The sequence below is a fragment of the Myotis myotis genome, unplaced genomic scaffold (genome assembly GCF_014108235.1).
Source record: "Myotis myotis isolate mMyoMyo1 unplaced genomic scaffold, mMyoMyo1.p scaffold_m19_p_19, whole genome shotgun sequence".
Lineage (NCBI taxonomy): Eukaryota > Metazoa > Chordata > Mammalia > Chiroptera > Vespertilionidae > Myotis > Myotis myotis.
The window spans coordinates 11,374,965-11,398,131 of NW_023416323.1; the positions used below are offsets into that span (position 1 = coordinate 11,374,965).

General features: G+C 55.4%; 3 protein-coding genes across 5 annotated transcripts; 1 reads left to right on the forward strand and 2 right to left on the reverse strand.

The window, feature by feature from the left end:
* Positions 1–129: 129 nt before the first annotated feature.
* On the reverse strand, positions 130–4,263 carry FXYD1 (FXYD domain containing ion transport regulator 1). 3 transcript variants are annotated; one of them, XM_036345540.1, is made up of 8 exons: positions 4,113–4,263; positions 2,944–3,008; positions 2,442–2,474; positions 1,866–1,940; positions 1,516–1,552; positions 612–661; positions 373–424; positions 130–262 (listed from the first exon to the last, which is right to left on the reverse strand). In XM_036345540.1, the coding sequence occupies exons 2-7, from the start codon at positions 3,002–3,004 to the stop codon at positions 402–404; spliced, it is 279 nt and encodes a 92-aa protein (XP_036201433.1). In that variant the 5' UTR covers positions 3,005–3,008; positions 4,113–4,263; the 3' UTR covers positions 130–262; positions 373–401. The 3 variants fall into 3 exon arrangements, with proteins under 3 accessions (XP_036201433.1, XP_036201432.1, XP_036201434.1); XM_036345539.1 differs by lacking the exon at positions 4,113–4,263 and adding an exon at positions 3,993–4,014; XM_036345541.1 differs by lacking the exons at positions 130–262; positions 373–424; positions 612–661; ... (1 more) ...; positions 1,866–1,940; positions 4,113–4,263 and adding exons at positions 1,949–2,250; positions 3,993–4,106.
* Positions 4,264–7,935: 3,672 nt separating this feature from the next.
* Positions 7,936–17,496, forward strand: LGI4 (leucine rich repeat LGI family member 4). The gene is made up of 9 exons (XM_036345537.1): positions 7,936–9,039; positions 9,446–9,517; positions 9,755–9,826; positions 11,190–11,261; positions 11,392–11,463; positions 11,685–11,854; positions 14,248–14,412; positions 14,514–15,019; positions 15,900–17,496. Exons 1-9 carry the CDS (start codon positions 8,864–8,866, stop codon positions 16,212–16,214), a joined length of 1,620 nt encoding a protein of 539 aa, XP_036201430.1. The 5' UTR covers positions 7,936–8,863; the 3' UTR covers positions 16,215–17,496.
* Positions 17,497–17,652: 156 nt separating this feature from the next.
* Positions 17,653–23,160, reverse strand: FXYD3 (FXYD domain containing ion transport regulator 3). The gene is given in 9 exon segments (XM_036345538.1): positions 17,653–17,852; positions 18,015–18,052; positions 18,367–18,467; positions 18,469–18,557; positions 19,400–19,423; positions 19,552–19,584; positions 20,683–20,737; positions 20,844–20,927; positions 23,069–23,160. Coding segments are annotated over 8 exon segments (387 nt in total). The 5' UTR covers positions 20,871–20,927; positions 23,069–23,160; the 3' UTR covers positions 17,653–17,832.
* Between the last annotated feature and the right edge of the window lie 7 nt (positions 23,161–23,167).

A 23,167-nucleotide genomic window follows, 5' to 3' on the forward strand; every position in this document is an offset into this window, starting at 1 on the left:
GCCACCCCCGCCCCCGCCCCCGCCCACTGCCGAGGTCTCCGCCCCTTCCCCAAGGGTGGGGGCGCCCCCTGCCGGGTCCTAGGGGGTGCCTGGCTAGGCTTCCGCGCAGAACTGACATCCACAAAATGCTGTCAGGAGAGAAAACACTTTTTATTGGAAGTCGGGGCGGCAGAGGAGCCGGTGGGTCTGGGCTAGGAAGTGGAGCAGTCCAGGTGGCAGCGGGTGCGCGGGCGGTGGCGGGGCATCAGGTGCCAGGGGAATCCTGTGGGGGTGGAACAGGTGAGTCAGGAGAGCCCCCCATCCCCTGCCTCAGCCCTTCGCCCGCCCCCCCCCACCCCCCCGCCCTGCCCAGCTTAGACCGAGCTGCAGGACCTGGCTGGGTTCCATGGCGGCAGGTGTCTCTACCGCCTGCGGCTGGACAGACCTGAGGGGAACACAGAGTTCGGGTGTCAGGAGGGTACCCCGGTCCCTGTGGAGTGGGGAGCGGCAGAGAAATTCCCCACCCCCCATTTTGAGATCAATCCCATCCTCCACACGCCCGGGGAGGGCCAGGAATGCGGTTCTTGGAACCAACCCTCACCCCCAAACACCCGAAGTCTCCCCACACTCACGGCGGATGGAGCTGCGGAAAGCTCCCTCCTCTTCGTCAGGTTCCCCAGTCCTGGAACAGAGAAGCAGAGGAACCGGGAATGGGAAAAGGGGGCGGCCACTCCCAGATCCCTCTGAGGCAGCCCTCGTTCCGCAGACCCGTGTGCCCTGAGGCCGCGGTGGGCAAGGAGCAGGCGTGGGCTCCGACCGAATTCAGGGGCCCCCGGGAGGCGTTCCTGCGGGCACCAGTGAGTACCTCCCGGGGGAAGGACTGGGAGTGGGTGGGGGCGGGCGACCAAAGGGGTTGAGGGCAGACTGCCTCGAGATGGCCTCTTCCAGCTGGATGATCTCGGGCAAGCGATTTTACCCCCGTGCCTCGGTTTTCTCCTCTGTAAAACGAGGGTAACACAGCAGCTACTCGGAGGGGTGGCGCGGAGGGTGAATAAGATGCAGCGCAACGGCCTCTGGCACGTGGGCCACGCCCAGTGAGTCCTGGCTATTATTTATAACAACATCTGTAACTGTTTTAGCATGGAGAAGGTACTTGCACTTACGCATTGTCTGGGCTTTACATTCTTATTTAACGACGAATCAAAGAGCGAGCAACAAGACTGAGCTAAACTGGGCCGCCAAGCGGTGACCTCACTCCTCCGCCGCACGTTCGCAGCGCGCCCCGCGCTCCTGACTTTGTATTTGGGGAGCACTTGGCACCTCCAGCCGCCGCCCCGGGGCTGGGGGCTCAGCCGGGCAGGGAGGGCAGGGGATTCATGGCTTGGTCCCAGGACCCGGGTTGGGGCGTGGCACCCAGTAGGTGCTTGGTACAGATTTGCTGACGGGTCTCTGGCTGTGGGTTGGGTGGGCTTCCGCGTCGCCCTCAGAGCCCCCGCAGAGCGGGAGCAGGTGAGCCAGTGCGGGAGGGCCTCTTACCTCTGCTGCTGGTTGAATTTGCACCGGCACTTTCTGCCTGTGGGTAGGGAGCGGGGGGAAGACAGGGCTGAGAGTCCGCTCGAGGCGGGCACCGAGGGGCACTGTGGCTCCAGGGGTGCTGGCGAGGGGGAGCCGGGGGCGGGGCCAAGGGCGGGAGTACAGGCGGGCGGGGTCGAGGATGGGATGGGGGTGGGGCAAAATGGGGCAGTGCCTGGGCGGGGCAGGAACAGGGCGGGCAGAAGGTGGAAATAGGGCGGGGTTGAAGGCGGGACGGGGCGGGGCGGGGACGGGGGCGGGGGGATTGGGGTGTAAAGCGGGCGAACCGGGCTGGAGGCAGTGGGGGTACTCACTGAAGATGATGAGAATTCCCAGAATGAAGAGGACCCCGGCGATGACGAGGCCTCCGACCCTCAGGGATTGATAGTCTATGGGCAGCAGGGAGGAGGGTGAGGGCAGGGAGGGGAGGAAGAAGGATAAGAGAAGGGCAAAATGGGGAGGAGGGAGCAAGGAGGAAGGATGGGAAGGAGGAGAGGAGAAAGAAGATCAATCAGAAAGAAGCAGATATGGGAGGACGGAGGCAGGCGATGGATCAGGAAGAGGAGAGTGAAGGAAGGGAAGGAGGTGGGCAGTGCAGGGAGGACGTGGGAAACAAGGGAGCCGGAAGGATGGTGGAGAGGATGAGGGGGCAGGGAGAGGAGAAAGGGCAGGAAGCAGCAGAGGATGGGCCGCAAGATACTGAGAAGTAAAAGGAGAAAGAGAAGCAGAGAAACAGAGAGGGATCAAATAGAGAGACAGAGGCAGAGAGAGAGAGAGAGAGAGAGAGAGAGAGAGAGAGAGAGAGAGAATGAGAGAGAGAATGAGGACAAGACAGGCAAACCCAGCCCCCCTACCCCAATTCCCAAAGACAGACGCTCCCCCTCCCTCACCGTAGGTGAATGGGTCATGTTCCTGTGGAGCTTCTGGAAAGAGAAAGAGAAATCAGGGGTTGGATGCTTCCTGGGCTCCTTGGACAAGGAAGGGCATAAACAGACTCTTTTGGGGGCTCTACCTTCCTGGGCTGAGAGTTGGGGAACAGTTGGACCCTGAGCAAGCTACCCGCCCTCTCTGGGTCTTAGCTACCTTCTCTGCACTGCCCTGGGTGGGGTAAGGCACACCTAACTGTTCCCGCTCCCATCTCATTACAGGTTGTCTCTGATCCCATCATCCTGGGGAAGCCAGCCACCATCCCACCCTTTGCCTGACCTGGGCACCCTCCCTCCTCCCCCACGTACTAGCCTGTTACTGGACCCCATGTGAGACCCCCACTTTCCCAGTGCCCCAACTGACTCAGTTTAGGTTGGAGTCTCCAAATTGGTTCTCTAGCAGGGTTTCCCCAACTCCTGCCACCCTGGGTCTGAGGTGGGTAGTGGGCTGCCTCCCCAGACTCACCTGCTCTAGCCATGGCTAGGAGACTCACACAGAGAACCAAGATGTGGTCGAGAGATGCCATTGTCCTGGGAGACACCAAGAGTTAGGAAATGTGTACTCTTGTTCCCCTACCACTGGGGCCTGAACCCAAGGGGTTAAGTCAGAGAGGGACTTAATTCCAAAAGCATTTGGCATGCACCTTGAGTAACAGGGGCACCCCCTGCTCCACAGGACACAGTGTCACCAAATCAACCCACAAAATGGGGTCACATGGCCACAAGGATGGGGGTGAAACACACACCGCCCACGGGGATCTTCTGCGGGCTGGGCATCCCCACAGCAGGCCGCAGATTCCCCCACCCACTCCAGTGGAGAGCAGGAGGCCTCACTCCACCCAGATGGACAGACATATACACTGCAAGGGACAAACAATGCCAAGGGCCCATCTGCCCACCATGGCCGTGCTGTGTCTGAAATATCCCAGCTCTGCTGCCCTGGCCCTGACAGCCGCTCTCTGCCTGACCCTGGGTATAAATATCTCCCACTTCACTCTGGAGGAATTTGCCTCGTACAGGCCACCATGGCAACAGCCTTCCTTCCCCTCCTTGGGGTCAGGCACAATCCTGCTGGGGAAAAGGCCACCCCTTCTCCTCTTCTGGGAACAATGAGAAAAGGGAAAAATATCCCCTCCACCCACCTCTGGGTGACATCTTTCACAAGCGGACAACACCAGGCAAGTGACATGAGGTCAAAGACAGATGCCAGGGGCAGGGGAGCTCGCGCGCACGCACACACACACACACACACACACACACACACACACTGGGGCTGAAATGGATACGGCACCAGTCCGGTACCCCTACACTTCCAGTTGGAGAAGGATATGGGGTGGAGACACAGTCAGGCATATATTACCCCTCATCTAGGCCTCCAGTGCACCCAAACAGTGACGCAACCCAACATACACACATAAATGTCCATAACCCACACCAGCCAGGGGGCAACAGCAAGGAAGGGAGAAGTGGCACCCATAGTCCCACCCCCGGGACAAGCCAGTGTCCCAAACATACTGCATTTCTCTTAGGTTTGGCCTGCCTGGGAAGCCAGGGACTGGCCACTCCTGCTCCCAAAATAGGCTGCCCAGCTAGGCGAGGGGTGAGGCCGGGAGGGGAGGGGTAGGGGACGCTCACCCCAATCAGGCTGTCCCCTGCTGGAAGCAGGCCCCCAAGTCTGGCTGTGACCGGGCAAGCACTTTGGACCCCCTGGCCCAGAGCTGGATGCACCGCCCCCAGCGATCTCCCCTCCCAGCCCCACCCCAGTATGCCCTCCCCAACCAGCAGCTGTAACTGGAGCTGGTGCTGGAGGGGGGCCAGGGGGCGGCCCCCAGCCCAGACCGCCCTGGCCCGCTAAGTTAACTCTCTCCGCTCAGATAGAGGAACAGTAGACAGCCACGTTTCGGAAAGCTGGAGGAAGGAGGTCCTGGCAGAGAGGACTGGATTGCAGACACGCACACGCACACGCACACGCACATGCCTCAGGCCTGTCTCAGACAGCTTCTGAGCTGGACTGAGGGGTGTCAGTCATTTTCTGTGCTGTTCCCTGGGAATTTGGTTTAGATGGAGCCGAAGGCCACCTAGCCTGAGTGTTGAGGAGCCCACTGACCCAGACTCCAGTGTTCTTCGGAGCCCCGGTCAGCAAGCAGCACAGGACTGTTGGGGGGACATTTCAGTGTGTGTACGTGTTGATCACTGCTGACTGTTTAGTCCCTCAGGAATGTGCCTGTGCGCACACACAGAGAAACCCACAGACCCAGATAAACAGGCAAAAAAGCACACAAACACATGTATGTGTGTACATACAAACAGGCAGACACACACAGAATAACACACTCATAGAGAAACCCAAAGACACACACACAACCAGCACCTCTTACACCAGTCACAAAACACCAAGACAAACACATTTGCTCACCCATGTTCATTCAGATGTATACCTGTACATAGGCACAATCAAAGACACAGCCCACCCTAGCCCCGCTTACAAACGGTCACAAAGATACACTCTTTTTAAAAAAAAAAAAAACTAGGCAAGGGATTATTTCTTTCTTTCTTTTTCCTTTTTTTTAAAAAATATACTTTATTGATTTTTTACAGAGAGGAAGGGAGTGGGATAGAGAGTTAGAAACATCAATGAGAGAGAAACATCGATCAGCTGCCTCCTGCACAACCACCACTGGGGATATGCCCACAACCAAGGTACATGCCCTTGACCAGAATCGAACCCGGGACCCTTCAGTCCGCAGGCTGACGCTCTATCCACTGAGCCAAACCGGTCAGGGCAAGATACACACTCTTATGGAGACATCCTGACACACAAATGCACACGTGCCGCACAGAAATACACTCAAAGACATAGGCCCACAGCCAGCACGCCTATAAGCTCTCAGAGATCTGAAGTCCACAAAGTTGTGTACACATGCCCACAGACACACACACATTTACATTGGCACACAGAGAAGCAGAAACACTGTCAAGGACACAGCCAGACAAGCAGCCACTCTTACACATAACCACAGAGACAGACACACACCACCTGTGAGCACAACCTCATGCACAGGCAAACAAGCACACAGCTGGCCACACTGTCACAGACATAATAGGCCTACATGCTTTTGTTCACACACTGACACCATCAAACATGAGTTGACGTATTTAACCCTGAACTTCCCCTTCCCTGAGCTCATGTGGCCTCTCGGATCTCCTGGAGGACACCACAGCTGGCGTCCCCATAGGCAGGCCAAATTCACAAGACACTGGTGGCAGAGAAATCTGGGCTCAGGTCTAGACTCTGCCATTCCTGGTTGTGTGAACTTGAGCAGTCCATCTGACCGCTCTGTTCCTCAGCTTCCCATCCTATAAAATGGAGAAATAACTGAGGTCAGACTGTAACCTCAGGCCAAGCTCAGAAGTCTCTGGCCAGACATTGTCTTATTATTAACCCCATTTTAGAGATGAGCAAACCTAGGCTGAGCAAAGTGGAGCTACTAGTAGTTCTCCGGGGGTCCCCCTGGTGGTTAAGGGCAGGAACTGCTCCCCTTTCAGCCAAAGGTCAGAAGCAGGCCCAGACCTCAGGCTCTGCAGGACACAGGGTCAGGGGAAGTGTGCATACGCACACTCGGCACCGGCATAGCCCTGGCACACACATACATGTGTGCACACAGCCTCAGAGGACCTGCAGAGCTTCGAAAGGCTCCCTCATCCCCATCTTTCTGAGCCTTTAGCCTCTGCTCACCCTGGGCCTGCACCCCAGGGTCACCAGCAGTTCCTGGTTAATGATAACCCTGATGTTTATGCAGCACTGGGGAGGGGTGACAGGGAGCAAGGGGGTGAGCCTGGAGAGGGGCACCTGGCCAGCTCTAGCCAATCCTTAGCTTCCTCCCCTCTTAGGGCCAACTGCTCCAGATTAGAGTGGCTCAGCCACTTCCTAGCTGTGTGATGCTGGGCACATGACTTAACCTCTCTGTGGCTCAGTTTCTTCTTCTGTAAAATGGAGATAATAACAGTATTCACCTTACAGGGTGGTTGGAATGATTATCAGAAATGATCCGTGTGGCCCTGACCGGTTTGGCTCAGTGTACAGAGTGCCAGCCTGCGGACTGAAGGGTCCCAGGTTCGATTCAGGTCAAGGGCATGTACCTTGGTTGTGGGCACATCCCCAGTAGGAGGTGTGCAGGAGGCAGCTGATCGATGTTTCTCTCTCATCGATGTTTCTAACTCTCTATCTCTCTCCCTTCCTCTCTGTAAAAAATCAATAAAATATATTTGAGGGGGAAAAAAAGGAAGAAATGATCCATGTAAAACATTTAGAACAAAGCCTGGCACACAATAAGTGGCCATGATCATCGTCCTTGCTGGGCTGGGCATGCTGTGAGTGCCCCCTCTGTACCCTGGCACTAAGTCCTTTATCTTTGTAAAGGCCCTGCAAGGAATTTTAATATCCCTCCTTTATAGCTCAGGTAACCAAGGCCCAAGGGCCTTGCTCAAATCGCACAGCTGTTTGGGTGGAGGTATGCACTTAGGCCCAGGGCCCACCCCAAGCCCACCAGCCACTGGGCAATGCCCACCCTGCACAGTGGCATTGCCTCTATTGTCTCACTCAATGTTCTACACACCTGGGAAGTAGGTGCATGATTGTCCCATTTGAGAGGTGGGAAAACTGAGGATCAGGGAGGCTGAATGATTTATTTGCCTAAATCCACACAGAACTGAGCCTGGAATCCAGATATATGTGATCCTGCCTGAGCGTTTAGCCCTTTGTTCCCCAAGTTTTCTGGATGTGTGCAGCAGGAGGAGAGAGGTTGTGTGTTTACGCAGTGGCGGGGGAGTGGTTAGGTTTAGATCTATCCAGTGCCATGAAACAAATCATTTACACTCCTTGTGCCTCAGTTGCCCTATCTGTAAAGTCAGAACTAGTAATATTACACACCTCACAGGGTTGTTGTGAGGACTGAGAAATTTTATGTAGAGACAGGCACACAGTAAGTGCTCAGTAAGTATTATTACTGTTATTTGGGATTTGGTAACAAATGCCATTTATTTATTTTTCCTATTTAATGGACAGAATCTATCCAAATTGCTAAAAGCTTAGTCCAAATAAAAATAACCACTACCCATGAGTTCTGATCTCCAAAGAAAGAATGCAAGAGCATGTGGAGAGGCTCTGGAGCTGGCGCCTGGGCTCAGTCCTGCCTCCGCCCTCCCCGGGTAACCCAGACCTCCAACGACCGGACTTCTCTCCTCAGCATGTCCCTCTGTACGATAGCCCTGCAATAGTATCAGCCTCAGAAGGTTGTGAAGAGGTCGGAGGAGCTAATAGACCAGCCGTCAGGACAGGGCCTGGTGCAGAGCCAACGCTGAAGAAGGGGGTGGCATCATCATCATTTTTTCCTGGGTTAACTCCCTGCCCCCAGTAGGAGGTGAACACTCAAGGGGTTAATTTTGAGCTGAGCAATGTCCTGCCAAGTATGGCCACCAGAGGGAGCAGCTGGACCTGAACTGGCCCCTCCAAGTTTGTCAACAGAGTCCACTGCACCCTCCTGAAGCCTGGGGAGGGGGCCCTCTGGAGGGAATAGGGTGACGCCAGCCCTCAGAGGTCTCTCCTCACCTTCCTACCTGCAGAGCCATCTGGTCCCCACCCTGGTGGCATCCTCCTCACATTCCCTGAGTGGGGAATCTGGGCGGGGCAGGGAGAGGGAGGCTGCCTGGGAGTGGCCAGGGAGGCTCCAGCCCTTGGTGGCCCCTCCCCTCCCATGGGTCTATCCAGTCCCTTCCCCAGAGCTGCTCTTCCTATGGCCTCTGATCCCCCTCCTCATTCTTACCCTGCTTTTTGGGCACACCCGGTGCCCATTGTGTCCCTTTCCCAAACCCCCAGGGAGAAGGAGTGTGGGAGGAGGGAAGAAACACACAGAGAGCTGGAAAGGGGGGTTGAGAGACAAGAAATAAAGACAGACAGAAGGAAACACACACACACACACACACACACACACACACACACACACACACACATCACCACCATCACCACCACACCACACAGAGAGAAAGGCCAACAGACTGAGACAGACACAGAGAGAGAAAAAAGAAAAAGACAGAAATAGAGTCAGAGCAGAGAAATAGGCTAACTCACTGAGTCAGAAGAACAGAAAGAGAGAGAGAGAGACAGGAAGAAGGACAGGGAAATAGAAATAAACAGAAAATTGGGCTCCAAAGAGATACAGGGAGAAAGACAGACTGAAAGAGAGAACAGAAAGAAGAGAGAGAAGCCAGGGCAGAGTGTGCCAGCTGGCGGAATGGAGGGTTGCCTGGCATGGGAGATGTAGTGGCCGAAGCCTGGGCAGAGCTGGGTGGGCAGAGGGGAGCTGGTGCCTCCGCAGGGGTGAGGGGGCATGGGAGGGGCAGGCATTTTGCTGCTGCTGCTGCTGCTGGCTGAGGTGGGGGCCGGGGCAGCCTGGAGACCCCCAAAGGGAAAATGCCCTCTGAGCTGCTCCTGCTCCAAAGACAGTGCCCTGTGTGAAGGCTCCCCGGACCTGCCCGAGAGCTTCTCCCCGACCCTGCTGTCACTGTGAGTGTCAGGCCCTTTGGGGGCCTGAGGGTGGGGATGGGAGTCCTGGTACCCCAGAGGTCGGGGGTAGGGTGCCAAGGAAACAGGGTGTCAGGATCTTGGAAGATGGGCAGCAAAGGATGTTGGGATGCCTAAAAGGGGGCTGCTGGATTTGAAGGGGAGTCGAAGGGAAATGCCAAAGGGCAGCATCAGCACTAGGGGCCTGGGAGGAGGGATAGCCAGGGCGTGGGCTGAGAGCCACCAGGATCCTTGCCAAGTGAGGCGAGCAAATGCCTGTCTCCCTGCGAAGACCTAGGGGAGAGACACCTGGGCCACGGTGGCATGCCAGGTCCCCGCAGGAGGTGACTGGGATGGGAGTGGGGCACTGCAGTGGGTTCCTCCTCACCCACAATCGCCTTGTCCCCAGCTCACTCGTCAGGATTGGAGTTACCCAGCTGAAGGCCGGCGGCTTCCTGAGGGTGCCGTCACTGCACCTGCTGTGAGTGGGGCCCAGCAGAGCTGACAACCAGCTCAAGGGAGTGGGTGCTCATGCACATGCGTGTGGGGCTATGTGCATATGTGTGTTGTGTGTGTGTGTGTGTGTGTGTGTGTGTGTGTGTGTGTGTGTGTGTGTGTGTGAAACCATGCCCATGTGGGCTGAGGGTGGGGGTCAAGGTTAAAATGTCAGATAGGGGGCAGCAATTCTGGAAAATTTTCTTTCTTGCTCCCTTGCCAGCCTCTTCACATTCAACTCCTTCTCGGTGATTGAGGATGATGCATTTGCGGGCCTGTCCCACCTGCAATACCTGTGAGTGTGGCCAGTGGTTGGGCCAGAATGGGGACCTGGGAAAGGAAGGAGGGGCCCCTCGGTGCTCCCAGAGTAGGGGGAGGGAGGGGCTGGTTGCCCTGGGGAGGAAATATCTGGACAAGGATCCCTCCTTGGGGGGCAAAGAGCCTGGCTGCTTGAGTGGGGTCAGGATTCCTGCTCAGCTGTGGCATCTCAGCCTACTCACCCCACTTCTCTGTGTTGAAGATCCACAAAAAGCCTGGAAACCTGAGACTATTTCTGGCCCTACCTGACTTATGGACACCCAGGGAGAGTGCACAGAGGCCGGAGACAGGAAATGTTTCAAATTAATAGGAAACAACTCTGAGTTGGTAGTGATGGTAGCGGTTGTGGTGATGGTGATGGTGGTGACGACAGTATGTCAAAGCTGGTATTGGTGATGCTGGTGTTGGTGGTGATCTTGCTGCTGCTGCTCACAAGGAGGCAGTGGCATTATTGAGGATGATGGGGTGCGGATGATGCTGATAAAAATGGCGGACCCAATGGTGATACTGATGATGAAGTTTGAGGGGTTGGTGGTAGGATAATTATCAGTGCAGAGGACTCTGGTGATTCCAGTATTAGTGTTGGTGTTAGTGCTGGTGTTGGTGTGGGTGATGCCTGTGGGTAGGATGTTGGTGTCGGTGTTGATGTAATGAAAATGTTGTTGGTATTGGTTTGGTGGTGATGGAGTGTTGCAGTAGTGGTGCTACGGGTGAGTGTGGGGGATAATGGTGATGTTGGCAATGCTGGTGCTAGAGCTAATGCTTGTCATAATGGTGGCAGTGTTGGTGATGATGGTGGCAGTCATTTGGTGTTGATCATGACGGCTGTATTGTTGGTGATGCTTATTAGTGTTGCTGCTGTCAGAGTTGGTAATGATGGTGTTGTGGAAGTAGGTGGTGATGTTGTGTTGGTGATGAGGGTGGCAGTATCAGTGACAGTGGTGGCACAGTATGGTGTTGGTGATAAATGCAGTCATTCATACTGGGGTTGATGACAATGGCAGAGGCATGGGTATTGGTCACAATGGATAATCGTGGAGGTATTGGTAGTGATACTGGTGCTGATATTGGTGATCACAGTGGCAGTGGGGGGTGGGTGGCAGTGTTCACTGTGAGGCTGGTAATGACCACAGGGTCAGGTTCTTGGCCCCCAGGATTGTAGGCTGGCACCTTGGTGAGAAGAGGTTTCTGAGGAGGCTTCCCCTGGGATTATGCCAAGTGTTGGGGAGAACTCAGCAGATTCCAGTGGTGTATGGCTTCCATGGGGTGAGTTTCCCTAAAAACTGTGAGGCCAAAGCAAAAAATGAGGGTCTCCCCCTTACCACCCTTTCCCTCCACAGCTTCATCGAGGACAATAAAATTGGCTCCATCTCTAAGAATGCTCTCAGAGGACTTCGCTCACTCACACATCTGTATGTGCCTCCAAGGCCTCACCCCTCCACTGCCCAGCCCACCCTGGCAGGCACCCCACACCCCATCATCCAGAGCATAGGCTGTCCTCGTAGCTGCTGATGGTTCCTCCTCTTTCTTTCCTTCCACCAGGAGCCTGGCCAATAACCATCTGGAGGCCCTCCCCAGATTCCTGTTCCGAGGCCTGGAGACCCTGACTCATGTGTGAGGCTCAAGGGGGCTGCGTGGGGAGGGTGAGAAGGTTTGAGGAGGGAGAGGATATCTGTGCCCACTTTTGGTAGGCACAATGTGTATGGCTGCAATGATGCATATTTCTCACACCACCTGTGGGGCTCCATCCTGAACTCTTACCTGGGGAGGGGTGGGGAGTGTGGCCTCCGGATGTGGAAGCCGGGTCGCAGCCCCTCCCCGGCCTCTTGCCCCAGGGACCTCCGTGGGAACCCGTTCCAGTGTGACTGCCGTGTCCTCTGGCTGCTGCAGTGGATCCCCAGCGTGAACGCCAGCGTGGGTACCGGGGCCTGCGCCGGCCCCACCGCCCTGGCCCACATGCAGCTCCGCCTTCTCAACCCCAAGACGTTCAAGTGCAGAACCATAGGTGGGGGCTTTCCCTGTGGGGTGGGAGGGACAGCAGGGGTTCCCAGAAGAAGGCGGGAGATCAGGGGGACAGAGGCCCGGGCTGAGGGGTTCACCTCGCTTCCTGCTTCCTGCCATTTCCTGGCTGTGAGACTCTGAGCAAGCAGCATCACCTCCCTGACCCTCAGGTTCCTCATTGTAAAATGGAGGTAATGAACAGTGACGGGATTGCTGTGAGAATTCAGTGATGTATCCACGCCTGTGTAACATTTGGCACAGAGCCTGGAATGGGAGGCCCTTATAAATGTTCATTCTTGCTACTCTTATTAATATAAAAATGGCCATTTCTAAAATGCTTCCTATGACCATTTTGCTTTTCCATAAACATATGTTGGTGCCGTTATGGGTACTGGGCAATGCAGAAAGCACAGCAGTGATGAAAAGGTCCCAGGCCTTGTCCTCATAGAGCCCACAGTCCAGAGGACAGCAGAGCCTGGAATGATCAGGGCCAGGGTCGGGGAAGCACAGAGAGGTCAGGGCTGGGAGGTGGGGAGCCCCCGGGGCTATGGGAGCCCAGAGTCAGAGCAAGAGTCAGATACTCCTGAAGGAATGGGCATTTGAGTTCAAATCTGAAGGCTATTAATATAATAATAAATATTATTATCATCATCACTTCTAAATGTGACATGTTTTAGGTTTGTCAGACTCATAGAAGATAATTTAACTTAAGGGTCATTTAATATATATATTAAATATAATATATATATATATTTATATATATAAAATTTATTTCTTTATTGATTTAAGAGAGGAAAGGAGAGGGAGAGATAGAAATATCAATGATGAGAGAGAATCACTGATCGGCTGCCTCCTGCACACCCCCTACTGGGGATTAAGCCCGCAACCCTGGCACGTGCCCTTGACGGGAATCAAACCTGGGACCCTTCAGTCCACAGGCCGACACTCTATCCACTGAGCCAAACAGGCTAGGGCAAGGGTCATTTTTTATTAAGTTATTTAACAAATATCCACCGAGGCCCACTCTGTGCCTGGCCCTATGAAAGGCAATGGCACACTGTGGTGACCAAGGTAACTCTGGGCCCTGGCCTCGCAGTTCTGTGGGGAGGAAGGGAGAGACAAACATTAAACAAAACATTGCACAAATAGATGTATGTTACATATTGTGATAAACACAGGGAGTGACGAGGAAAATTAAGGGGGGGTCCTACCTTACATGGGCATCTGATAAGAGTTTCTAAAGAGATGGCATTAGATCTGGATGTAGCTACCTGAGGTTAGAGGGAAGGACATTGCAGAGAGGGGGGTGTATATGCAATGGCCCTGAGGCAGCACAGAGCCTGTCCTGCTTGGGGATCAAGGGAAGGCAGGGTTGGTTTGGGAGAGTGAGTGAAAGGAAGGACACATGAGGTCAAAGGTGCAGGAGTCTCACTGTACAGGGCACTGAGAGCAACGGAGAGGAGCGTGGGTTTCTCCGAGGCTGTGGGAAGCCATGGTGGGTCTTGAGCAGGGAGTGATAATTTGATGGACATTTTAAAAGATCCCCCTTTGGGTGGGCATCCTGGTTAGTTTGGGTCAGTGCTGCAATCCTGGCACTTAGAAACAGGCCTGGCATATCGAGTGAAGCAGTATCACCCGGAGTCAACTGCTCAGTTCCACCACCACTCTGCTGGGCAACCTGGGTGCACTGTTACCATAAAAGCTAAGTTGTAGCAAAGAGATTCAAAACACCCTGAGTTAAAGAAGACAGAGGGCCTGCGATGTGCACTCCCAGCACATCTGGGTGTTGTCCTGGTTTTCATGGTTGACACTGACTTGTAGCACGTCCATCTGCCAGGTCTAAGGGGAAGGAGACCAAGTCCAGGGTGAGCCACCTTCATACGCTGAGGCAAGCATTGCAGCCACCACTCTGCTCTTGTTCCATTGGAAACCTGGTTTGGACATGGCCACACCTAACTTCAGGAGGGGCTCCTGAGCGGGTGCTGGGGTGATGTGGCCTCTAGCTGGGCAGGCGGTGCCCACCTCCAGTCCTATTTCATGGAAAATGCGAAGGATGGGTTTTGCTGGACAACTGGCTGCCTGTGTCTCTTAACCTTAGTTTCCTCATCCGTAAAGTGGATATAACAGTGGGATGTACCTCATTGGGATTTTGTGAAGTTAAATGAATTAAACATGCTGTTTCTAAGCAGTTGTTTGATGATGCCACCAAGCTTAGAAAATAAAGTATTATCATGTTGTTTTGAACTAATACAGCTATAGATTAAAAAGATTCCACTCTATGTACCTATGAGATGAACACCATGACGGTCCTCATTTCAGAGATGTGCAAACCGAGGCTCAGCGATGAAGGCCTTTGGGGTCTCCCGGGCCTGCCTGACTTTCTCCTGCCATCCCCAGAGCTGTCCCGGTTCCAGACGGTTGGGGAGTCGGCGCTGGGCGTGGAGCCTTTCTCCTACCAGGGGGAACCTCACATGGTCCTGGCACAACCCTTTGCTGGCCGCTGCCTGATTCTTTCCTGGGACTATGGCCTGCAGCGCTTCCGGCTTGAGGAAGAGCTGTCTGGTGAGCTCCCCCTCTCATCTTCCTGCCTGCGGGGGGCAGGGGCTGGGGGCTGCCCTGCCCAGCTGGCCTGATCTGCCTCTTGCTCCCTGACTCCCCCACAGCTCCCTCAGTGGTGTCCTGCAAGCCCCTGGTGCTGGGCCTGCGCCTCTTCGTGCTGGCCGCCCGCCTGTGGGGAGGCTCGCAGCTGTGGGCTCGGCCCGGTCCCGGCCTGCGCCTGGCCCCGACCCAGGCCCTGGCCCCAAAGCGTCTGCTGAGGCCCAATGACGCTGAGCTCCTGTGGCTGGATGGGCAGCCCTGCTTCGTGGTGGCCGATGCCTCCAAGGCAGGCAGCACCACCCTGCTGTGCCGCGACGGGCCTGGCTTTTACCCACGCCAGAGCCTCCACGCCTGGCACCGGGACACGGACGCGGAGGCCTTGGAGCTGGACGGCCGGCCTCACCTGCTGCTGGCCTCCGCCTCACAGCGGCCCGTGCTCTTCCACTGGTTCGGGGGCCGCTTCGAGAGGCGCACGGACATCCCCGAGGCTGAGGACGTCTACGCCACACGCCACTTCCAGGCCAGTGGGGATGTGTTCCTGTGCCTGACACGCTACATCGGGGACTCCCTGGTAAGCCTGGGCCCGACCAGGTAGAGGTGGGAGCAGAGGCCACAGGCCACCTCTGACCTGCAGTTGACTCCTACTCAGGCCTGTCTTTTCAGTGGGGACCACCCAATCTGGGCCGGGCTTTCAGCATCGACCCCACTTTGCACACTGCCCTCTAAGCTCTGCCCCAAGCTCACCGGCTGATCTTCAAACTCCAACCCCATCTAATGTGTTGACCCTTGAATTCTGACCCCAATCCAACACTGACTTCAAGACTGTGACCCTTCAAGGCATTGCTAACCCTAAACTACTCCCATTCCCCAACATAGACACTGGCCCCAAGACTCTGATTCTAACCCCAAACCCTGGCTCTGTAACTCTGACTCACTCCAGGACTGACATTTAACCACAGCATCACCCTCTGAGTCCCCAGCGCTGGTGCCCACACCCTCCAGCACTCTTTTTAGAGAAAGGTGTACCCAGGGAGAGAGTCTGAGCCTAGAAGTCACTGCTCTGATTCAGTTCACAGAGTGTCTCTGTGGGGAGCAAACTGTGGGCACAAGGACAGGAGTAGGTGACCAGGGAAAAGGCGACTATAGCTGGTTTGGAGTGCGGCCAGAGGAGATTGGAGCAATATATAGCATAGTAGGTAAAACTGACAGATTCCATTACTGATGGGTTCTATGTTGGTAGTGGGGGGAGGGAGGGGGCGTGCGGGGGAGAAAGAAGGGCCAAGAATGTGGCCTGAGCGGCTGGGTGATGACATTTTTAAAGAAAGCTACAGGAGTTTAGGGACCTGCAGGCCTCAACTTACAAGCTGTTCCGAGTCCTCTGAAGCCTAGAGGACTATCAACAGGCCTGGCCCCCTTGGATCCCAGTCCTAACCAGCCGCCACACTTCACAGGTCATGCGCTGGGATGGTTCCATGTTCCGCCTGCTGCAGCAACTTCCTTCACGTGGTGCCCACGTCTTCCAGCCACTGCTCATAGCCAGGGACCAGCTGGCTATCCTGGGCAGTGACTTCGCCTTCAGCCAGGTCTTCCACCTTGAGCCTGACAAGGGGCTCCTGGAACCATTGCAGGAACTGGGGCCCCCAGCCTTGGTGGCCCCCCGGGCCTTTGCCCACATCGCCATGGCTGGCAGACACTTCCTCTTTGCTGCTTGCTTCAAGGGCCCCACACAGATCTACCAGCTTCACGAGTTAGACCTCAGTGCCTGACACTGGATGGGATCCTGGGCATGGCTGGTGAGGGGGCTGGCATGGGAAGTTTTAGGCCTCTGGACACCTCCTTGACTGACCTCTCGGCCCCACTTGGGGTTATGGCTGGTCCTATGAGATACTGGCCACAGGCCAAGTTCAAGGCAAGAACTGCCCTCCAATCTTAAGCAACATCTTGTCTGGGCGCTCAGACTGGGGCACGGAACTGGAATCCAGAAGTCATGGTGGAGTAATGTGCAGAGCTCCATGAGGCCTGGAAGCACCCCCCTCCCCTCAACCCATCCCTCCTACTCCAGCTCCCTGTGCAAGTACCCAGGAGGAGACGGCTTTCCTCTCCCCACTAAACTCAATCTGGCCAATCGCTTTTAGTGCAGGCCTCCATGACGTTACCAGTTGCTGGGCAGGTTTTCCTGCCAGGCTTGCTAACTTCCTCTGTTGCTTGTGCGCATGCCTGCTGCCAAGGCGGAAGCCCAGCACGGCCTTGCTGTGTGAGGGAAATGGGAGGGAGAGCGAGAGTTTTTGCGGGGAGCCCTGCGTACTCCTTTCCAGTGAGTGACTGAGGTGAAGGCGAAGGTGTGTGAGCTCAATAAATGTGCTGTGAGCCCGCCCCAGCTGTTGTTGTGGGATCAGTGGGAGAGGGTGTCCCCTGAGTGAAAAGGGGGGTTGAGGCGGGCAGTGTCCCAGGAGCAGTGTTTTAGAGGGGGAGGTCCCAGGGGAGCATGTTGGCATACTCTGGTAAGCTTTTGGACTTGTCTAAGGAGTGTGGGTTCATGATTGTGGGGGATGTTCAAGGGATATAAGGGCTTTATTAGGGACAGGACACAGGTTTCTTGTGGGTCTCTTCCTGGGGGGGGTCTCTTTTTGGATGTTTTGAAGGTTTTTAGGCATCTTAGGGGTGCCTCTTGAGGACATTTTGAGGTCTTATTGGGTTTTGGGGAGTCTCAAGGAATTTTGAGGCTCATTGGAGGCTCTCACACCAGGTGGCCATCATATATTATTAGGGTTATCATGGGCAATTACGTAAAAGCCTCACGGAGACATTGGGTATTAGGAAGGGTCTTGTGTAATAAATTGGGGTCACAGCAGTGAGTGAGCCTTAAGGGGTCTTACTATTACAATCATAAGCTATCTGGGTCCTCATATCCTGGTAGGATGATCCCACTGTCCAGCCGAGTATCCCAGCATTTCCTCTGGTTACAGCTCCCTTTCACTCTCAAAAATGTCCCCCATTTGAACTAGAAAATGTTAAATTGCATATGTGGCTCCCATGGCCATAGCAGCAGAGGACAAACCCCATGCCATTCGCCAGTTCCCGAGGGAATAGGCCTTTGGGCTTTTCGCAACAAAGAGATTCAGCTGCCAGCTTCTGTGGCAGCTTCCAAAGCGTGTCCACCGCAAATCTTACCCAAGTACACATACAGAGTCTCAACTGCTTGGGCAGGAGGCAAGCTCACTTTAGATCAAATATTGAACAAAGAGACCCTTACAGTGAAAGTGAGATGGGGTCTGGAAAGGCGGTCTGAGGAGAGGAGGGGATTCCATCCTGGAGTTAGGTTCCTATGCAGACCAGGACATGGGGAAAGAGAGAGGCCCTCTGTGTTCTTTCATGGATCCATCCTCAACAGTTATGAGCAGAGCCTGGGAGAGGTGATAGGGTCAGCTTGTGAGACTGGATGGAGATTTTAGTCCCCAGAGTACACACACACACACACACACACACACACACACACACCTAGAAGTGTGGGGAGGCTCGTCACGCCACATCCGTGTACTCCTTAGCCCCATCTGTTCCTGTCTTACCTGGCGTGACGAGAGGTGGGATGTCCCCTGGTCGGTGGCTAGGAAAAGAAAAGTGGTGAGCTCTGTGTTTGCCTCTTTGTCCTCACCCTCAAGACTAGAAGACTCTCAGCTTTCCTTAGCCTAGCTTCCTGGCTTCTTTCCCATCATAGAGTTGTACCACCCGAGGGTCCCAAGCATTTCAAGATTTGGGGCCCTTTGGGGATTTTCAGCTCCGAAGAATAAACCTAGGAAGTCTTTCTTAGTGGCGGGAATCTCCAGGGCAGAGCCTGGCCACCGGGCCTTTCTGCAAGGTTTCACCCCTGGAAGGTGTCTGTCCAGCACAAGGTAGGCACACACTGGGAATCCGGCTCACCTGGGCTTCTGGCTGAACTTGCACTTGCATTTCCCACCTGTTGGGGAGAGGGGAATGGTCAGGAGAGGGGACCCACAGCCATGCCCTCCCCACTCCCTGGCAGCTCCCCCACTTACTCATGACGACGATGATGCCGATGGCGCACAGAATCCCTGCACAGATGAGTCCTCCAACTCGGAGGCTATGCCAGTCTAGGAGAAACCCAGAGGGGGCCCTCAGTGTCAGCCAGCCAGTGTCCTCCTCATCCAAGCCCCCACCCACTTAACAAGGATGACTGGGCACCGATGCTGTGCTGGGCGCTGGGATACAGCTGTGCAGAGAACAAGCCCAGCCCTCCTCTGCTCATACCTAGTTAACACGCAGGCAAGCGACACAGATCTCATGGAGGGTCAGATGGAGAGACATGGTCTGAAGACAAGGAAGCAGAGCCAGGGGCAGCTCTTTTAGGGAGAGTGGCCAGGGAAGGCCTCTCTGCGGGGCCCACTGGAGCAGAGATGTGGGAGGAGGAGGGAGGGAGCCTGTGGCGTGTGGGAGAAAGTATCCAGGCAGAGGGGTCAGGAAGGACACAGATCGGAGGCAGGGAGTGCACCTGTGAGTCTGCGCCACAGCAGAGAGGCCACTGTGGCCGGAGCAGAAGCAGCGATGGGGGAGGGAGGACGGAGGAGGGACACGGAGCAGGTCATGTGGAATCTGGAGGCCACGGAGGTTTGGGTCTAATGGCACAGCTCCTCCAGGAAGTTTTGTCAAGTCAAACCTCTCCCAGACTGGATTTGAACATAACAGTGGCTTCTCGTAACTGTCCCTGCTTCTCGTAAACTGTCCTTGCTGGGTAGTCATGCACCTTCCCGAGGCCCAGGCTGGCCTGTCTTGTTCCCTGAATCCACTGTGGCTACTGGCCAATGTCCTGGTCCAATCCTGTCCTTGCCCCCTTTCCACCCACAGCAGACCCTCAGCCAACACTGTGTGGGGCCTTCGGCACAAAACAGTATGAGGGTGGGGTAGGAGGAGCGAAGGGAGGGGCACCAGCTCTTACCATAGTAAAATGGACTGTTTTTATCTGAAAGGAAAGAAAAAAGAACATAAATCCAGGAGCAGAGCTGGAATACAGGGGGCCCAGGGGGAATTTTTTTTGGGGGGGGGGGGGTGCGGGCGGGGAGGCTGGTAGAAGAGCACAGTCTGACTTACCTTCCGGGTCGTTGGCGTCCAGGGCAGGCAGGCCTGGCGGGAGAAGCAGGAAGGAGAGGACATGGGTGCTGGTCTCAGTGAAGCTGGCAGGGCCAGGGGCTTGGAGAAAGGCCCCCGATGGACAGGCCTGCCTCCCGAGAGTGCAGGGGTCCAGCCCCAGACTAGCACGTCCCATCTCGGAGGTGTGGACCCTCCATCACCCCACACCTGCGAGCCACGCCAGCATTTTGCCTCCTGAACTAGGTTTTAACCTGGGCAGCTCTTGGCCACCCTTTGGCCCGATGTTTCCAGACCCCTGGCTGCTCCGCGCCTCCTCCAGAAACAGAGCGATGCTCTCGTCCGCAGGACAGACGGTGTCGGTTCCGTCATCCTCAGAGCTCGTCTCCCTGCTCGGCCACATCCCACCCACCTGTTCTGATGTTTGCTCGCCACTCCTCTTTAAAGCAACTTGCTAATTATCAACTTAGCACACTTTATTTAAAACATCCTCTTCTATCACCATCCTACATGGAATAGTCTTGCCTGATGTAACAGAGAAAAACAAACACAATGAAAGCAAAGGACTAGGACTAAATTCTGGCTAGAAGCGGAGGCTGCCGGAGCCCGGGGCCTAAGCTCTGTTCGTTCTTTGTTAAGGGGAGATTAATAATTTTAAATTATATTTTAAGTACAAGTACATAGTGCTTACTCTGTACAGGCACTGTTTTAAGTGCTTTCCAAATGCCAGCTCTTTCCATCCTCACAGTGACTCTCTACGTAAGTGCTGTTATTGTCCTCATTTTACAGGTAGGGAAACGGAGGCACAATTGGTAACTTGTTTCATTACCTCTAAACTCCCAGTTACCCCCCCCCCTCCCCCCGTAATAAAGTGTTAGGGAGGCATGAGGGCACAGCAAAGGCTGAGCATTTCCTTGAAGTCATCAAGGAGACATCAAGACAAGACTTTCTAGCTGGTTGAGCTGCTGCTATGAGGGGTCCTATTTTTGTGTTCTCTTGAAATCACCAGCACAACACTTCTTCCCTCAAGGAGATGCTATCCTGACAGTCACCACCCCACAGGGGACACTGTGAGGCTTGCCTGCCGCTCAGCAGAGCAGCTCAGGGAAGGGCCTTTCCGGGAACAGCACTCACCTGCCAGGAGGAGGAGGAGCAGGCTCAGGGCCACTTGCTGCATGATGGAGCCGGCCTGGAAGCGGGAGGGGAGGGCCCAGCTTTAGCACAGCTGCAGGGATGCCACCAGGGCCTCTGGTTCCCAATCCCCTCCTACTCCATGCCCCACCCAGGGTACACACCTCACCCCAGGGTAGGAAGACTGGCATTGAAGGCTGAGAGACAAGAGCTGAGGAGTGCAGTGGGTGCTAGGTGAGAACTCAGACCTGATCGGGGAGCAGCAATAATAACTCACTGGACATGGACTCGAGGCTTGAAGTGAATCACCCTGGCAACCAAATAAGAGAGAAGCTGCCTCTGGTTAACCCCATTTTACAGATTGGGAAACTGAGGCTCTGATAGGTGCCTTGTCAGAAGTGGGATTTAAACCAGGGTTGGCTTTGCAGCAGCTGTCCCTAACTCAGGATTCTCAGGGCCTCGGGGTGTTTTGGGAAATGGGGTGTTAGAAGCCAAGTGGCAGGAGGCCCAGTTCCTAGGAGTGTCTCCCATAGACAGCTTGGAGCCTGCCTGCCTTGCCCAGACTTTGTAGATTCAAGCCACTCAGGGCTGGGTGTGGCAGGTAGAGGACAAGGCTGGGGTGGGGTGGGATAGACTTGGGAGAATTGGCCTGGCTGCAGCCCCAGCTCCATCTTTTGTGCCACCCTAACCATTGACCCCCATTTCTGCCCCGCCCCTGCTCATCCCACCCCAGTTCCTGGTTCTGCCTCTACCCAGGTCCCAGGCCCTGCTCCTACTCCACCTCCTGCCAAGCTCCTCCTGGCAACAAATCTTCCTCCTTCCCCAGGGAGCCCTGCTCAGCACAAAGAGGATGCCTCTGTCCCCTCTTGGTCTAGGGTTAGTCTACCCTCCCACCATCCTCTGTGCCTGAGATAAGCACCCGGTCTCTGTGCATCCCCTGCCCTCTCCCTGCCCCACGGCTAAAGCATCGGTTGTCATAACCTTAACAGCAAGAGCTTACACTTCCTCTGACCCACCTGTGCCGGGCACTGCCAGTGACCCTGCTGGGTTTCACTCATCTAATCCCGACAACCCTGAAGGCCATCTGTTACCTGCCCCGTCTCCTGAGGGGAAAACATATGTCCTCCCCACCCTGGTGAAAAGCCCCTTTGACTGGAGAGAGCACCCCCATCTCGCTCCTTCTCGGCTCCTCCATGGAAGCCCCACCTGAGCTGCTTTCGATTTCAGGAAGAGGGCCTCTAGTTTGGGGGAGCATTACTAATGAGTTTAGGAGCTCAAAACGTTTTAGGGGGGATCTGGGGAGGGTGTGTGGGCAGGACAGGCCTGTAGAAGGGCTGCTGCTGTTGAAAGCGACCTGGTGAGGCTTTGCCGCCCCAGGACTAACAGCACTGCTAAGAGCCTGGCTCATCCAGGTTCACCAGGCACGCTGTTCTCAGTCCTGTGCACCCATTCATGCGTGTAATCTTCACAGCAGATGAAGGTGGCTCTGTGCTTAGCCCACTTGGCTGTCGCAACCCTGTAACCCGTGTGAACTACTCTGTCAGCGGCAACTCTGAGTCTCAGCTCTTCCGCCTCTTTCCATGGGATCCTCCGAGTCCCCTGCCCGCTGCAAAGTCTCCATGACTCTCCCTCCCGAGCATCACCCAGCATCCCCAGCCCAGGGGAGACTGGAATGGTCTCAGCTGTGCCTGGCTGAGTGCTGGTGTCTGGGGGCCTGCCCTCGCCTTTCCTGTCAGGCCATCGTTGGAAGAGGCCCTGAGCTGCTCCTGAACTGACTGTTACTGGCGTGAGGCTTGGAAAGGAAGGCGGCTTTGCAGATTGAGGCTCTGCTCACCCCTTTCCACCCCTTCCCGGCCGCAGAGGTCCTGTCTACGCCAGCTGCCCTCGGTTCTCCCCTCTGTCCCTCTATGGTGCTGGAGGCCACGCCTTTCAGGCATGAGGAATGACTCCTCGCGTCCCTGAAATCTCCCACCCAGCCCCCCATTTTACATCTCCTCAGGAACCTCCAGCTCCATTTTCTCGACAGGACCCCACTCCCTAGACACTCGAGTCTAGCCAGTCACCCTATCTGCTCTGATACCAACAACCATCCATGATCCACTTAGATACCTCCATTCGCTCAGGCACCCCCAACCCCCCTGTTGGCCCAGATGCCCCCAGTCCTGTCCTGGTCCACCCAGGTGCCCCTGATCTATCCAGACAACCATCGCACCTGCAGACCTTATCCTCTCCCCAATTGGCTCACCAGCCCCAGAGGAGAATCATGGGAGGAGGATCTCATTAGGACTTTCTCTAATCTCCTGCTCCCGCCCCCAGAAAAGGACCTTGAAGGGAGAGGTTCTAGGGTCTTTAACAGAGAGCAGTGGAGGGAGGGGGCCCCATCGCTCACCCGTTGGCTCCCCAGGCTGTGTGGACGGTGTAGTTCCGCCTGAGTCCTGCCTTTATCTGCAGCTGCCACGCCCTAAGCAAACCTGGGCAACGCTGGGCA

Excerpts from the sequence above, each read along its gene's own strand:
- LGI4 (XM_036345537.1), top strand. The coding sequence starts at position 8,864 with ATGGGAGGGGCAGGCATTTTGCTGCTGCTGCTGCTGCTGGCTGAGGTG. Across the intron at positions 11,464-11,684 it reads CTGGAGACCCTGACTCATGT|GGACCTCCGTGGGAACCCGT; the intron begins GTGAGGCTCAAG and ends CTCTTGCCCCAG. Across the intron at positions 15,020-15,899 it reads GCTACATCGGGGACTCCCTG|GTCATGCGCTGGGATGGTTC; the intron begins GTAAGCCTGGGC and ends CACACTTCACAG.
- FXYD1 (XM_036345539.1), bottom strand. Across the intron at positions 1,941-2,441 it reads ACATGACCCATTCACCTACG|ACTATCAATCCCTGAGGGTC; the intron begins GTGAGGGAGGGG and ends TGCTGCCCATAG. Across the intron at positions 1,553-1,865 it reads GGGAATTCTCATCATCTTCA|GCAGAAAGTGCCGGTGCAAA; the intron begins GTGAGTACCCCC and ends CCCTACCCACAG.